General features: G+C 39.2%; 1 protein-coding gene across 2 annotated transcripts in view; it reads right to left on the bottom strand.

Annotated features, from left to right (window-relative positions):
* Nucleotides 1-17,157, bottom strand: part of BTBD8 (BTB domain containing 8) — a 37,951-nt gene extending 20,794 nt beyond the window's left edge. The window contains exons 1-9 of one of the 2 annotated variants that reach the window (XM_030226433.2): nucleotides 16,844-17,157; nucleotides 16,597-16,767; nucleotides 11,363-11,613; nucleotides 10,405-10,522; nucleotides 7,377-7,466; nucleotides 5,161-5,241; nucleotides 4,017-4,113; nucleotides 3,304-3,392; nucleotides 2,997-3,099 (exon numbers count right to left, since the gene is read on the bottom strand). In XM_030226433.2, coding sequence (XP_030082293.2) covers nucleotides 2,997-3,099; nucleotides 3,304-3,392; nucleotides 4,017-4,113; nucleotides 5,161-5,241; nucleotides 7,377-7,466; nucleotides 10,405-10,522; nucleotides 11,363-11,613; nucleotides 16,597-16,767; nucleotides 16,844-16,953 — 1,110 coding nt within the window. In that variant the 5' untranslated portion in view covers nucleotides 16,954-17,157. The remainder of the gene's footprint in view (nucleotides 1-2,996; nucleotides 3,100-3,303; nucleotides 3,393-4,016; nucleotides 4,114-5,160; nucleotides 5,242-7,376; nucleotides 7,467-10,404; nucleotides 10,523-11,362; nucleotides 11,614-16,596; nucleotides 16,768-16,843) is intronic. The other variant, XM_050977357.1, reaches the window with a different exon arrangement.
* Between the last annotated feature and the right edge of the window lie 523 nt (nucleotides 17,158-17,680).

The raw sequence follows: 17,680 nt of genomic DNA, 5'->3' as shown, positions 1-17,680 counted from the left end.
TTTTGCTCCCACTGAACTCAATTACAAGCTTTTTGATTTGTCTCAAATTCAACCCCTGCTTCACAAGGCAATAAGCATTTACTCCCATTAGACCATTCCAGTGAAATATAAAATGCCTTCATTGACTTTTAATTAAATCAGCACTTTGTAGAAGTGGTTCTACCTGAATTTTACTTCTCTTATTGTATTTTTTCCTAAACATTTTGAAGACCATTTTGCTTATCTAAAAACTCTGTAAATTACTTGCATGAAGTTGAGACATCAGGGATAGGCACACATAAAGCACCTGGACAGTGCTTTAAATGGTACTCCCATTTTAATGTTTCTGTGTTCATCATTGTGGTTTCCCCGGGATTTTCCCATCAACAGTCTCCTTTTCTTTGCACCTGTTTTTTTCCTCTAAAGGGCTGTTACATTAACTAGGTTTTACATTTCCAGCATCAGTAAATTAAAGGATCAGCAGAATTATACTGTTTAACTGGGTGTAAATGTTACAGAAGAGAACTCTAGCAGCAGAGAAAAAGGACCTTAAATTGTACAGTAGTCCCTGCAAAATAAATGTCAAGCCTTTTCTTCTTCATTCCTCAAGCATGCTTAAAGCATTTTTGCAGATTGTGAAAAACTCCCCTGGGAATTTCACAAGTTTTTGGAATGGGTGTCTTAAATGCTGAAAGGAATGCTCACCAGAACCATTCTCTGGGCAGAAGAGGCTTATACTTTATCATTTTATAATTTAATTTTGTAACTCTAGATGCTTTCAAGACTTCAGTCCATAAAACACCAGTGAATCTTGCAAAGACACACCAACACAAATTTTAAATCATTAATATGGGAACTAAAACCCACTTTAGTACAAACTGCAAAAACCTTCCAGTGAAGCTGGGTATACAAAGGGGGCAGCACCAAGCACCACAGTGCCAGTTCTAGTTAGCTAGTCTGCTAACACTGGCAAGCTTGTGTATTTCAACACAAACTGTGACCACAGCATCTTTATTGACTGGAGTAAGCAGAGGGGAAGGAAGACCTGAATATTTACCTTTTAACTGTCCCAATAATGGTGCACAAGGACCTAGAACTGTGTCTACATATCCTTATAGCTACAATACACAGCTGAGGTACTTTGGAGCTGGAGGTGAGTGGTGATTTAACTGTGAACAGCTATAGAATGAACTGACCTGCATCTGAAAATTTTACTTAAAACTTCTCAAATTTTATACTGTGTATGATACACATTGCTATGTGTATATTCCAGGAACAGCTCAGTATGCTGATAAAATATAGAGGCAGAACACCCAGCATCTTGGGATACTAGACATACTCTTGAGCTATTATGGCTGCCATCTTTTCTGTTAGATTTATGCATTGTGGTAGAACTGTTAGGTTTTATAACTGTGGACATTCTCAAGCTTCTCTTGATCAATCACAGCTGAGCTGGAAGGATACCCTCAAAGATCATCAAGTTCAACCCCTGGCCCAGCACAGCACCATCCCTCAGAGTCACACCCTGTGCCTGAAAGCATTGTCCAAACACTTCTGGAGCTCTGCCAGGCTGGTGCTGTGACCACTGCCCTGAGGAGCCTGTTCCAGTGCCCAAACACCCTCTGGGGGAAGAACCTTTACCTAATATCCAACCTAAAAGGCACATAGCTCTCCAATCTGTCAGTTTTTCAGGCTTTTGCCTGAATATGCAGTTGCAGCTGCTACTCCCAGCTGACTTGCTGGCCTCAGTAGTTCAAATACTTCATCACAGAAATTCTGAAAAAATCCAGTTCCAAGAAGGCTTCACAGTCCTTTCAGCAAGGAAAGGATCTTGGCAAGGAATGGATCTTGGCCAGAACCATTCAAGAGTGCAACTCTTGAACCAGGGCTGTGTTTGACAGTGCATGGCCACACCAGAGCCATTTAGTTTGGGTAACATGGTAGGACAGGAACACAGGGACAAGGACTTCATCATGAGATATATGTCACATATTTAGTTGATGGTTGTGTGCTAGAACCAAGATCATGCTGTGAATGCTACCTGAACTAGTTAGATTACATTTTGTCTGTGACAATCCACGTTACAGTTACATACATAGACAGTCATGTTTGGCAACAGCTCTACAGATTTACCTTTATTTCTACATACTTTTCATATATCTCTTACAATTCCGTGTATTTACAGGCTGAGTACTTGACCAAATTTCTGTTAACGGGTCTACTTCATATCAGTTACCTTAAGTCAGCTCTAAGCATAGTTTTGTACAGAAATGCAACTAGAAAATAGTTAAATTTAGGCAGGTCTAAATTGGAACAATGTAAGTGCATGCTACAAAAAATGAAAACTGAGCTTTGGGGGGACCACTGTAGTACTGTTATCTGAGAAGGAAAAGATATGGATACTATACTGCTACTTTATTTTTGTAAAGTCAGCCTGCCTGTAAACAAATAGCTTGTGATCCCTGATAGCCAGTGACCACCTGAGGTCTGAAAAAAAATGAAGTCAATTTTTTCTAAATTAGAATACAGGCAAAGATGAAAGGCAATCACAAATTATGTATGCCACCATGTAACACAGAAATTGATACAGTGATTTCCTGTTTCTCACTATGCAAATACATAATCAGAGAATGACAGGATGGCCTGGGTTGAAAGGGACTTTACAGGTCCTCTAATCCCAGCCTCCCAGCTGTAGGCAGGGACACTTTCCTCTATACCAGGCTTATCAGAGCCCCATCCCTTGAACACTTCCATAATGTTGCATTATGATGTCACAGTTGTGTTTCATAAACATATTTTCTATTATTATGGTGGACTTGGATGTGTGTCATGAAGCATAGCAATGACATTTCACATCAAATTAGTTTTTAAAACTGTTATTTTAATTGGAACTTTTACACAGTATAAATGTACTACAGATTCAAGAAACTGTGTTTATTATTTCTTAAATTCCATTGTACAGCTGAATAAGGAAAACATTTACATTGCTCTATTTTTCTACAAAACACACTACTTACCAAAGAGTTAATCAACATAACAAGACAATTGTTCTGAAGTTCAGTAGGTAAATTGGCAAAGCTTTTCTCTGAAAAACATCTTGCAAAATGTTTTCCTACCCATCTGTTGAAAAGAGAGCCATTCTTAGGTAAGGAAGATGAAACATGTTCTATCTTCACTTGTTAGCATAAGTGATATCTCTAAAGTATTGTGAAGAAAAAACATTTAAAATGTAGACATTTCATATGCCCAAATAAACCCTATCTTGCAAAATAAAATAATTTCAACAGAATGCAGATAAAAACAATTCTATTTTATTTTACTTACTTAATGCAAGCAGCATATAGATTTTCCACTCCCAATGAATGAGCAATAGCCATGCATTCTAGTACAGGTTGCTGTTTGCCAGGAACAGGCTAGAGTTGTTAGAAAATTATCACAGTTATTGTACATTTGATTTACAGAAACCATACAGAAATACAAAATCTTCATTTCAAAGATTGATTCAGAGGGAATGTCAGCTGCCATGGTATTTAAGTTTGTTTGTCTTTATGCAGTCATCTATTTCCACATGTCAGTAAAGCAGGGTTCAGCCTTATGAGCCTAATGTGTGGCTCAATTCTAAGCAGGTGTTTGTTTTTAAACCAATTTTAATTGAACAGACTTTTTTTTTTCTAAATAAATGTCCATGAAACGTGATATGAAAATATTTAGCATTTCCACATGCCCACCAAGAACAGTTACTTTTATAATAGCACATATTAAACTATACTGAGTGTAATTTAGTAGCTTGAGTTAATCATGTGGAATACTGCTTTTAATCAGCTGGGGTTTCCAAGTGTCTATAAACAGGTGATGATACCACAGGCCTTACTCCCACCATCTATCCCAGATTCACACCTGAGAACAGGGACTGTTGACTTCAGCCAGCACCTTATCATGTAGTTCTTACATATCTTGTCAATATGATTTAATGTTAAGCAATAGATTTGAAATTCTCAAGCTCTATAGCTCACCAAGTAGCATGAGAAGTGACATACCTTTTGGAAAAAATTGCAGTAATCTCTTTTCAAAATGTAGATAGCTACTTCTTTTAGTCCATCCAGCCCATACATGTCTGCAATGCCCAACATGTGACTGAAGAGAAAGCAGTAGTGACAGGAATCACAAATCCTTGTGACATATGCATTTTACTTACAGGACAATTTATATGCTACCTTTACCTCTTGGTTCAGTCAGAACTTACTGCAGAAAGAGACTGATAACCAAGTGTAACACTTGCCAAAGAATAATCTTCAAAGCAGAAACATATATTGACCTAATAACCTTCTAGCCATTGAGTTCAGCCTGTAGAAAAACAGGCCTCAGTCACTAGCTGAGAACTGTTTAGAAGACTCTCAGTCCCTCTATTTTAAGGCTAGCAAATGAAAAAAATGTCAGCACAGCTCTGGAATTTTGTAGGATTTTTCCCAAAGATGACATAAAATGTTATTGATGACATTCTTAAAAAGCAGAGTGAGCAAACTATTAATTATTTGATATAAAAATTGATACCATACCATAAATTTACTTTCTATATCAATGAATTAGCTAAACATTGATATTGGGACATATTATAAACAATTCCATATTTTTAGGAAATTGTAGCATTTTAATGTTTAGTGGCAAGAGTTCGTCACCTACTATATAAATGGTTTCAGAGAATAATTCACAATTTTCAGATTTTACTTCACTAATACAGGATTATGTATAAAACTGTGATTAAAAACCATCCCGGAGGAAAATGCCAACATTTACATTAGTTCCTATATATCATCTTTCATGGATCTAAGACTAACTAATTCACCTTTCCATCACCTTGCGTGATTATTCAAAAATAAATTAAAAATATTAACTGTTATATACTATCACACATTGTATATATATTGTCTGAAAACTAAAAAGAAGGTACAGGCCAATTGGGAATTATTTTGGTATAAAACATCATCCTGTTTTTCACTCTCCTCATAGAGTATTCCAAAACCAGCTGGCACAACTTTTCCAGTAGCTATCAAATAAATAAGATTTCTTCAACAGATTCTTTTTTTTTTTGAGTCTTCCTCTTGATTTTTCACTGAGAAAATACAGAACAAGCAAACAAGCACAAACTAAAGTTAAGAAATAACAATAAAATTTGACATATACCCAACATCAACTTCGTCTGGGAAGTCCAAAATAGCTCCATATATAAAATGCAAGACAACATTCATTTCTGCATGGCTTATGCTGCAAAAAAGAATGAAAAAATACAAATAAAGACATGCCCACAATAAAATGCATCACATTTCTCAGCCAAAGGAAGTTGGCAAAAAGCTGATACATCATCCAGCTGCTCTGTGAATGGAAGGCAAATGATCTGATAAAATTAAAGCAAAAAGATTTTGCAATACAGAAGTATCTCAGTGGACTACACTTGGGGTGAATTCAGCTACTCAATAGATTTGCTGAAACTTTCCAACACTTTGAATCTTTAAAAATAAGCAATAAGCACACTAATACTAATAACTATATTATTTACACTGGTAATATAGAACGATTTTTTCATCATTGCCAAGCTCTTTACCAGCAATAAGTCAACTATTAAGTAACTATATATTTTAAAATAGTTTTATTATAATTACTCTAAACCTCTATTTTATGATATATTTTTGTTTGTGCAACACTAAAATATATATTTAGTAGTTTTATTACAATGCTAAGCAGGAATGTTCCTCAGAATATTTAGTCTTTATTCAGATTGAGAAAGCTGGCAGACCTACACAGCAATGTTTGCATCCTTTCACAGTCCCAGCATCTTAATGCAGAAAGGCACTGAATGCCTCAATGGTGGACATGATCTGAACAACACTAGCTTGTACTTGTGCACATACATTTCTGTGTGCAGTCTTCAGGACCCACAAGTGCTGTGTGCATTGGTGTAAATGGAATATTCATGCAGAGCTAAGACCCTTTAAAACGTCAGACAGGTTGAAGCATTTGACATGGGTGACTAAAAGCAAAAGGAAAAGAACCCAGCACTGCAACACGCAAAGCAGAAGCAAAATCAGCACAGCTGTCTCCCTGTATAGCAGTACACACAACAGCCATAAAGGCAGCGAGGAGGAGTTTCCCCACAGCCTTGACAGCTGTTACCTTAAGCAGACTTTTCATTATTTCAGAGTAAGCCATATGTACTTAATTTATAAGTGTTGTAGAAAACAGCACCGACACCAGCACTAAGCAGAAAAGTGAACTGGAAAAGGTAAAATTATGCACACGACTCCTAATAACAGAAATTATGAGGCATTGGCATGAGAGCAGTTTCATATAAGGATTCAGTACTTCTCAGGAGAATGCCTCTACTGAAAAATGAGGATAAAATTTCTTAACCACAGAGAAATCAATTACAGAGACATAAGTGTAAACACCAGGGTAATTGGTGACTCTCAGCCTTTAAAACACCATAAATACTAAGGAATAAATTAAATTGCAAATATATTGTTTTATAAGGATTTGGAAGTTATAATTAAATTAACAGATAACCTTTATGATGTTGCAGCAGCATTATTACACTGACAGGAAACTAAAACGAACATTTAAGAAAGTATCACTAGGCAAAGAGATTTTTATCTTAACACAAAGCAGTTAGATTTTGCAGCACTGTAAGGTACACAGTTCTTTCTGAAGAAAACTGAGTCGGCCAATATCATGCCTGAAAAAAAAGCTAACATGTACATGGATTAGTACTCCTTTGCCTTTAAAGGAAATTGAATGTATTTCAATAGTTTTCTGATACTGAAAAGAACTAACCTAAATACTGAAAAGAACAGTTCCCAGCTTATCTATGAAGTCTTAAGTATTCATCCTACAGTGACAGCTCCGTTATTCTCACGCAGAAAGCCATGGTAAACAAGCCCACTAGATAACATTGCTTTAGTGTATGCTGCTGAAATATCACAATTAAACGCTATTTAGGAAATGTTATTTATCTTTACATTGTAAATATACTTATTGTACAAATAAGTATGAAAATTATATTGTTCAGACACACTCAGTGTTTTTCATGACACGGACAGCAAGAAGTGAAAGAAAAGAATTCTCGAGTAGATTGTAAATATTAAAGCATACTCTACACAAAAGGATTAGCGCCCTTCTGCTGATGAAAAAGACTTTTCTGAATCATCTGACACTATTAACAAATATACTACACACAGAGTTTCATCCTGAAGTCAAAACAGTACTCAGGAAATGTATCAGGCTGGAGAAAAATGTCAAGGCGTATTAATCTTCAGTGCACTGTACACAGCACAGTTGTTACATATTTGCAGCGATTGTAAATTGTCTACCTTTGCTCCCACACGACTTGCAGAGACAACACTTACCCTTGAAGAGTGATGTGCTCTTGAGAGCTCTCAGCCCAACTTCCACTCAGCATGGCAGCAAAGTAACTAGATCTGGCACATAAAATGGCCCTGAGAGAGAAAAAGTAAACATTATTCCACTGCATACAAATATTCATGATGAGACTCTTTGATAACATTGACTTAAATCTTTGCCCTTTATGCATTAAGGTGTCAACTGTGTACTGAATGCCTTTTCTCCCAGTATGTTTGGAATTTCAAAATATGCTACAGAAAAAACCAAACAGTACTCTATAAATTTTTCAGTTAAAGCTTGTTTTTAGTATGACTTTGAAATTCACACAGAGGAAATATATTACCATAAGCATCTTCCTTTTATTTAAAATTTCACTTTTATTTCTCCTGTTTTATTTACCAAATTAGAGTAAACAGCAGTTATTACATAAAGTAAATAAATAGTTTATACAGCCCCATTATAAATAATTATATCCTGAACATCTTAAATTCTTCTTATATTACAAAATGTGTATTTATCAAAATGCTAAGTATGTAATGTCTCATATTCAGAATTTTCTACCCACCAGAAGTCAAACAAAACTTGCTATTAGCACATGCTGGGACAATAAGATGTGTTTTTACAACAAGAGCTATCAGCTACTTCTGTTTACACTTCCTGCCCTTCTATATTTAAAAGGCATATAACTGTCCATAGCACAGCTAATTCAGTTTACTACTACATCCATAAAAGAGAATAAAGAAACCCCAGAGCTGCAGTCTGTGTAGCTCAGCATCTCTATCAGTATCAGTCTTCAAAATATCAGGTAAGAAGACTTTTACAACAGGACTCTTAAGGTGGAAGTGCAGGGGCAGAGAGGAAGACAAGATAGTGGATAAAAACTGCTTTGTGATTTGAGTTTTCTAGATCCACACCAATTACAGCATTAGCCTTTATGTATCTTATCTGGCTTACTACAGCCACAGATAATATTCTCTTACATAGAATTTTTTCATTACACTTTTTAAGCCTTCTATTATTTCTAAAATTAGCTCATGTCATGTATTTCCTGTGGCAGAAAAAGCAAAACGTTATACTAGGCTTGAGAATCCTTTCTGCTACATGTATTTGTCTCTTAAAATGTTTCTGAGCACTCTCATTTTGTGTAGGAAGAAGCACGAAGAATACTATTTATGGTCTCTTTTACAGTCATTTTATATTCTGTATTTTCTCATCTCTCCTCCCTCCTCCTGCTTCAGAAGTCTCAATACTTTAAATTAGAAACTTCTCACACATTCCTCCAAGTCATCCAGCAAAATTAATACGAACAAAGCTTTTACTGAACGCTTCGTATCTTAGCGAAATACACCCACATGTAAATGGGAATTACATCCTAATCTGAAGTGCATGAAATTCTGGCTACACAGAATTTTTTTTTATATGATACAATAACACAGTATCATAGAGATATGGAATACGCTTATCTCCAGTTTTTTATTCTGTTAGAAATAAATTTTAGCAATGAACAGTGATCAGTCAACTTCAGGGTCATAGTTAGAGTGGGTATTTCAAAGACTCATTTTAAGTAAGACAGGTACTCAGCAGAATATGGATAAATATGCAGTACCTAAATTTAAATTTTATCAGCATATATTTATAAAGTATATGGTGATACCAAATAATTTTGAAATAAATTTTTCTGTGCTTTCCTACAGTGATGGTTGGTGCCAGTTTTATTACTACCAAATCTGACTTGCTTCATGCAGAGCTCTGTAAAAATGCAGCACTAGGAAGACATAAACCAGCAACACTGAAGTCTATTGGAAGTTCACAGGATTTCATGAGAAAGTAAGGAATACTGACACAAGTGGTGGGAGACTCTGGGGGCCTAGACTGTCTCCTGTTTGAGAACTTAAAAAGAAAACTCTTAGAGTCAGTAAATCATTCTGGTGCTTTCACCACAATGATACTGAAAGTTCCACTGCCCTTATTAACTCCTACTGTTCACGTGACCCAGTGCTAAAAAATAGCCCAAGTCCTGTGCCTGTTTCAGAACATCCTTGTTTTCTCTATGATTTACTACTGTATCTTTTGATGCTAGTTAAACTAGATACATAGCTCCAGGCAGTAAGTGGCCTAAATTAAAGGAGCTCTGCTGACAAAAGCTCTTTGTTGCACTATTTTTCCTGCATTAAAGCATTTGTATTTCAAACTTGTCTATCTGAAAGCATATAATGTAGACCAGAAGAAACAAACATTCTTCACTACACTTCATTGTGAAAATGTAGCATATATCCAAATACCCACACAAGTGTGATATACCTGCTCTAAAGATACTGTAATGTCAGTAATAAACTGTCCCCCCCAGTTTTGTGTTGAGGAAGTACTAAAAGTTATAGAGGGTTTTTATAGGCCCTCTCAGTTACTTAATATACTCAAAAGGAACAAAATACAGGCTGTCTAGTTTGCTATCTCGGACGCAAACAGACTTACATGAAAGGTACAAGGAATGGTACTGACACCTTAATTTGCTTTCCCAAGCCACAAGAGTACAATAAGCCAAAGTTCTTAAACTGTCATGGACATTTGTTCTAGGAAAGGCTGCTGACAATCTTTACATCTACATAACTGAAGTAATGAAAGTAAAACCAGCTCTTCCAAGCACAGATTCTGAAGAGCCAAAACAAAAACTACACCAGAAATTTTCTGCCTATATGGAAATTTTATTCAGCATTATAACTGAATAGTTTATTAGTAGATTTTTGTTTTCTTTAAAGATCACAGATTTTTTTTTGTATATACTCAATATATGAGATTACAATGGCAATCTTAGAAGTGCTGAAAGTGTAGTTGTTTTCAAAATAGTTGCTGTTGATGATAAATTATATTCATTAGTACCAAAGTACAGCCACTCCACACATAAGGCCTAAAAGCTGTAACAGTTCACAGATAGAGAACAGCACCAGCAATAACTTCCTATAGATAACAGTAACAGCAGCATTTTATACCAGATGTTATTGGTTGAAAAAAATTTTACTGTAAATACTTATGTACCTGTGAGCTTGAAAATGTTTGCCTTCTACGCAAATATTAATATCTGGACAACAGCACTTCCTGTAGAGCATCAGTAAGTCTTCTCCTAACATAGATGCAGTTTCTACTTTGGAATTACCTGCATATAGGGAGAAAAAGCTGTTTTCACTTTGTCAGGTGTACAAGAGACTACTGACAGTGCACAGACAAAACATTTGAAAATAATCTGACATAATTGCTTATTATTGCATATTCAAGCTTTTTCTTGAAAAGTTTTCCAGACATCACCTTTTACTTCTTATTTTGACCTATCAGAAACTTGACCAATGCTCCCTATTTGGTATCTACAGAAGAGCTACAGTTACTCTTTTATAAGATTATGCACCCAGTTAATTCTTTTCTGCACGGAAGAAGAGCAGCCCCTGAGGAAGTTTGGGGAGATGCAGTGCCACAGGTCCCACCTGAACAGATGTGCTGCTTGAGCCCTGTCACTGACACAGCAGTAGCAGCCAGCACCTCCGAGGAAGATGCAGTTAAACACTTCCTTGTATGATTTCATTTAGAGCTGTAGTGTGGAAGATTCTGCAAGGTTCCAGAACCCTCCTAAAACAGCAGTGGAACCAGTGCAATTTACTAGGAAGGAAAACAAGGAAGATACTCTGCTGTGTGGAAGTTCCACATGGTGAAGAGTAGAGCTCACTGTATTTCAGGGAAAAGAGGACATGGTGATGACCATGCCTGATGCCTGGCAATTCCAGATTTATTACACCACACACAGGCTGGGATCTGTTCCTGCCTAACTTCTGCAGCAGTTCATTTCTTCGAAGTGTGAGATCACGAGGTGGGCCATAGAAAAGAATATCCATGACAGCTGTGCTGTAACAATAGTTTTAATTTTGCCTGCATTTTTACAACTCTAGAAATATTTAAACAATTATTTAAAAGACAAAAAGAGAAAAAAGTACAATTCCAAACCTACCTGCAGCAGCTTTGTCACTTTCTGCATTAATGACTGCTTCTGGCATTTCTTCCTCAGTACCAGAGAAACAAACAACTCCTTTCTGCACAGCTCCACTTGGAGTATTCTGACCAACTGGTGCTCTTTTGCTTTGTCCAAGACAATTTACATTTTTTTGCGTGTTGTGAAGAGTAGTAGTGTTGCTTTCTTGTATTATCCTCATAAACAGCTCCTCAATTTCTTTAAGATTTATATCACATGAATATAGAATCCTAGAATAGGACACTAATTTTTACTCTCATGATTTTCCAATTGAAGAAAACAAATAAAAATTTACATTTTTAACAAAATTCATGACCAGAAAACAAAGAGTTGGACTGTCTTGTGCTTAAAAAAACCCAACCTTTATAAAAATTAATCTCTGGAAAACTAATTTCTGCAAATGCTTGAAAAGCATAAACAAGCACCACAAAATACCAAAACGTTCTAACATCAAGATTATAGTAAAAAAATAATTAAAAATATATAGAAATATAAATGAATTGGAGAAATAAATTTTAATTTCAAAGGAAGCACTTAAAGCACAAAAATTTGCAGTTAAGATTACCCAAGAACTTTCACTTTGCCTATCTAGTAATTCCAGCTTCCCACTTTCCCATCTGTTTCACCAGCTTATTTTTGGCTCAGGATCTGGAAAGGCTAACAAAGCCTGCAGTCTCTGACTGCAAAGAAACATTTATAGAAACATACTGCACTCCAGCACAGACAACATGTCTTATCTTTGGTTTCATACCATCTAGATGAAGTTAACAAAGTTTAACAGAAGAGCTACAGTTACTTTGGATGTAGCAGAAATATCCAGAGATCTGCTTTAGTCACTCACTCCGTGGCAAAGAGGCTTTTTTGTTAATACTCAGAGAACAGTAATTTGAGTGTGTCATTTGAACAGTGTACTCTGACGGGGCAGAGAAAACATACAAAGAAATCATCTTCCTTCTTGAGTCCTGTATTTAAAGGATTGAGATAGGTAGCAATTTTTTTTGTCCATGTGATACAGGTCTTCACCAGGAGAGAAGAAGGAGAAACAACAATGTAGGGAATAAGAATGTTAATATTTTGTTAAATTTTGAAAGCATGCATCAGGAAACAATAGAACAATAGGAACAATAAGATTTCACAACAGGAACAATAAGATTTCACATGAAAAGAGTAAGATCAGTGGACCTTTTTCACATGTGATTTTAAGGTTGTTGTGTATGTATGTGCTTTCAGAACTCCTAACCTATCAAATGACCCATCTATTGCTTTTCAGATTTAAAGTGCTTTCCAACCTAGCATAATAGTAGCATAAGGGAAAGACAAGTAAAAACATCTGTACTGCTGATTTCCTTTTGCCTTAACGCAGGGAAAAGAACAGTTGTGCCAAAAAAATCCACCTGCAAGTGCCACAAAAAGCCCTTTTTGCAGCTGATTTGTTTTCAAGTTCCATGAATCAGCCATTTAGAGAAGATACTCCTTGCATGGTAAGGTACACCACATCAATAGGCACAAGTGATAAAAGGATAAATGGGAAAGACCATATCAGAACAGTGTGCATAAACCACAAAATTCCAAGAACATGTGAGGCAGGCTATTCTTCTGAAATAAAGTGGTCTGCAACCATAACCCTCTAGGGGCAATACACAAGCATAGATATCAATGGTAGGATTGCTGAGTGTAAACATAAAGGAATTCAGTACACATATGCATAACTCAGGTTTGTTTCCTCCAAAACAGCTATTATCCAATGGGGACTATGCAATTGGGAAAAAGAAACTTGTAAGACAATTTATTTAGAAAAGTATGTATCTTTTTCACTACTTTATACTCCAGTGTTATCCACTGGATAACTGGGAACTGTATTTAAAGAACAAATATTCACAAACATTCTATTTGGCATAACTTGTTTATGAAAACCTCACATGCAAGAGAATATCATGCTGGAAATAGTGCTAATCCACCACTTCTCTAGTGTCAGTATGATGCTGTGTAATTTTAACAGGTACCCCACCTTATGGCTTGAGGTTTTTTTCTCTGTACACAGAAAAGAATCTGATAGACATGAACAACACTGAGTTTGCAAGAGGTGTGGCTAGGTGGCAGATGAAACAGGTACAACGGTACAGGGTATCTGTTGTATTCATAGCAGTTACTATAGCTGAAGATATTTTATACAAAGGAAAGGCTCTAGACTCTACATGCTGTCAAGAGTTTACCTTCTAAAAGGCTTCTGCCTGCACTTAAACAAGATGTAGCATCCTTGTCCTGCCTGATACAGAATTCTACAAGCATAACATGGTCAAAGGCTTGGCTGGTCTTTAAATCAACTGCTGGTATTGCAAACTAACCCCTGTGGCAGTAACTGTCACAATGACAATCGTATTCCTTTGTATTTGATTGCATTTATTGCTTTTTAACTGGATCTCACTGTCATTAGGTCCTTCTCTGTCCTTCCTTGTTTCAGACCCTCTAATAGAAATATTAAGAGACAATATCTAGATTTTTATTGCTAAAGCAGTATTTTGTCCAACTGAAAAAGAAAATAAAAAGCAGTTTGCCTCTCAGCAGGCAAGACAGTAATGATCTAATGATCTGTGACAGACAGCCATCCTTCAGGGATGCTGAGTTTCTCTTCTTGAGGCACACTGCAAAACCCTGCCTAGGCAGGCATCTCCAGCCTTCAATGTACTTGCAGCTGTTGACATTTTTCTAGCTGTGTCCTGAAGAATGACAGAAGGCTATCGGAGGGGCAGAGTCAATATTACATCAGTTTCACCAGGGCCAAATGTAGCATGCATAGTGTCTACAGTATGGTTGCTGCATGTCTGAGGACTAGAAGTTTCTTCCTGGTGTCATCAGATAATGCAAGTGTACAGAGGGAAACAAAGCACTGCTTAGTTGCTCATCTACTTCGTGCTGAGGCTATGCAGAAAGATCAGCATGAAGTTTACTATGTCCTGTCTCCTGCTCAAAAGAAGAGGGAAGAGGAGCTGCACGGCCTTCGGCACACAAGTGACACTTAGCCCACTTCAACTCTCCTGATGAAGGGAGACAGGCCCACAGGAAGTGTGCCTCACTGAGAAGCAGGCCAGATATAGCTCATGAGAAAATAAAGTTCCCAAATTCCCATGGAAAGATGAGTTTTACTTGGGAAAATAAAAGCAAAGCTGAATACAAACAGGAAAACAGGAAAAGGAATGAGATTTTGTTACAGCTTTGATGAACTCTGCAATACTATTACTAGTATTTGCTTCTCCATATACACAAGAAACCAGAACTTCTGTAGAAGACAATACCTTTCTCTCAGAAGCTCAGCTGCAGCTACAGGTCTCTGTTACAACTCATAATGGCAGTTTACATGCTCCAAGAACTAGGCTGGCTTCCAGTAAAACTAAAGCTCTAATTTAAGGCACTGTTTTGCACTTACAAAGATCTAATTAATTTGCATCCCAACAGTAAGAAACCACTGAGATTCAACAGCTACTGATACTATTTGATCACCTGAACAATGGATTTGGCTCTTTTCAACCAACCCTTTCTTTGGTCCAAATGAGTTCAAACTTCAGTGCAAGCACTGTAAGCATCAATCTCCACAGAATGTGCTAGGTTAGAGGACTCAAAAGGTGAAGTATCAAACAGCACTGAAAACTAAGTTAAGAAAAAGCAATTATCTTGCAAAGCACACTTCATACACAGCTTAAAACATATGGGGAGGTTTATTTGAAGATTCTAAACTCACTGTGAAAAGACACATTGTTTACAATTAGTTGAGCTGAGTTTAAAGGTATTTTCCAATATAATGCTTTTTGGAGAACATGCAGAACTTCCTTGCCTTATAGCAAACCCAGACAAAACTGAAAGCAAGTATCAGTGACGTATCAAGTGCTTACCATTAGGAATACAAGCCCCTGATATAACAGTATATAAATAATTATTCAGAATATTTGTTTCAAAATTAATTTCATTTTTTAAAAAATTGCATTATCATACTTCTCCATGAAATTCTTCTGTAACACCACTTTGACGAATGTGAAAGAAATCAATGAAAACACAGTAACAAGGAAATCAGGAAAAATACAAGATAAAACCCATGCTGTTTTGTTTCTTACGACTTGTTTTGCTAATGCTCCTGCCAGGCTGTGGCAATAACCCAACAAATGCCTGGTAATAAACCTGCTCCCCTACGAGGATTCTATGTTTCAGATATTACTCTGGGCTCAGAAAGTTTTCTTTCATAATTTTAGGGAGTAAACTTTAAAACTGCAACACTATCCCGTTGCTGTTGGCAACAATCTCAGGAGCCTGCAAGTACCTACATTTTCTAGGCACATCCTGAATTGATGTGAAATCCCAGAATGATTTCTTTCTACCACTTTGCTCCTGATGCATTCCTGTAAGTGCCGGTCGGCTCTAACACCAAGTCTTTTTTAGGGAAAGTAGGTGGCAACACCAGACCTTTGTTAGAGAAAAGCAGTTCTTTGAAAAAAGGATTAGAGGAACTTACAAGAAGGAGGATTGCAAGGTCTGGTGGCAGCACCAGCCAACACCCCTCATGTAACTCACCTAAGGTTTGGAGCAAGACATGAGAGATGTTGCATATGTGGCAACGGGAAAATAGCTGGCAGTGCAAAAACATGCTGGCCCTTGCACTAGTCCCTGGGGAGCAGCCAGCCCACACACCTCCCTCTGGGATCCCAGTCTGCATCAAAGCTGTGCTGTCTTTGGCCTAGCCCATGGCTCACTAGGACTTGAGAGATGAGTTTCAAACTTAATGCATTTTCATCCAACTTGCTGAACTTCTCCTAGATTCCTATACCCACAGCTTTTTCAAATATGAGCTGAGAGTTGGTTCTATTTGCTGCTTTCATCTGGGAATCTTGCTAGAAAGGGTTTTAGTAGGCGCTGACAATCTCAAAGGATTTTTGCTGTTTTTTTCTCTTTTTCTTTTACAAGTCCTTTATATATAACAAAAAAAAAAAGCACACTAGGGTTGAATGTACAGACACGTGCTATCAGCAGAAGGGCAAAGGCAGAGGAAAAGAGGAAGAAGTTACAGAAAAGTCCTCTGCAAACTGCAGGAAGGCTGCGAGAGAGTACTGCCTTGAATTGGAAAAGTTTTAAAACAGGTGTTGGCACTGGGAGAAAAAGGAGAGGCAGGACAGAGGAGCGGTGATGCCGAGGCCAGCCCATCAATCCTCCCGCGGCCGCGCACTCACCGCAGGAATTCCCGTAACTCCGCGGGTTCCAGGCCGTGCAGCTGCAGCTGCCCCCCCGCCAGACGTTCGCAGACCAGCGGCGCCCGCGCCAGCAGCACCGCCCGGTGCACCCGCACCTCCTCATCGCCGACTTGGAAGGTCACGTCGGAGTGGGTTCCCTCCGCCAGCAGCCTGCGGGACGGCACCGTTACCGCGTGTCCCCGCCCCGCCCGGCGCCGCCCCAGCTCGGCCGCCGCCCCGCACCCACCTGTCAAGGTCCTGCCGGAGCTGCTCGGCCAGCGCCTCCTTCAGCCGCTGCCGCTCCGCCGCCGCCGGGCCGGGGCCCTTCGGCGCTGCTCCGCTGCCGCAGCGCGCCATGTGCCGGCCGCCGCTCTGCCCCGCGCCCGGCGCGGCGACAAACACCGGGGCGGGACTGGCAGTCGGTGCCTTGGCGGCGGGCCGCCGCACTCACGGAGAGCACCGGGACGGCGCTCGGGGCGCGGGCAGTAACCGGCCCCGGAGCGGGAGCGCCGCGGGACTCGCGCCGTGCGGGACCCGCGCCGTGCTGGACCCGGCTCCTTCCCCGCGCCGCTCGTGGGGGGGGGGCCAAAAGGGGCCTCCGCCAATGAGAGCCGGCGGTTCTGGCCTGGCCCCGCCCCCAGAAGGGAACCTGAGGGGAGGGTCGGACATCCCCGATGGGGGCGGAGCTTCACTGATGGGGCGGTGCCTCAGCCGGCCAAGGGCGGGTGCCTCCGTGAATGCGCCCCCTACCGGCCGCCGCTCCTCCCTGCACACGAGGGCCGTTCTCTCACAGCAGAGCAGTTCCCGCACACGAGGGCCGCTTCCGCACTCGAGGGCCGCTCCCGCCGCGTGCCCCGAGCGCAGCGCCCTCCTGTGAGGGGCCCGGCGTTCCGCAGCCGCCCCTGCCTTGTGCACCTGCCGCGGGGAAGGAAGCGGGGCGGGCTGCGGCTTCCGAGCAGCCGGTGCTCTGCAGGAAAATCCCTACTCCCCAGCACTGTCTTGCCAAAGCAAACCTGCTGCCACAGGCGATAGAAGTCTCTCTGTGCCACCTCCTGAGACAAGGGAGAGCCTTTCCAGCTTCATA

This window comes from Serinus canaria, chromosome 8 (genome assembly GCF_022539315.1).
Source record: "Serinus canaria isolate serCan28SL12 chromosome 8, serCan2020, whole genome shotgun sequence".
Lineage (NCBI taxonomy): Eukaryota > Metazoa > Chordata > Aves > Passeriformes > Fringillidae > Serinus > Serinus canaria.
The sequence above is the reverse complement of the archived record's forward strand: the minus strand, read 5'-3'. Positions and strand labels throughout refer to the sequence as shown.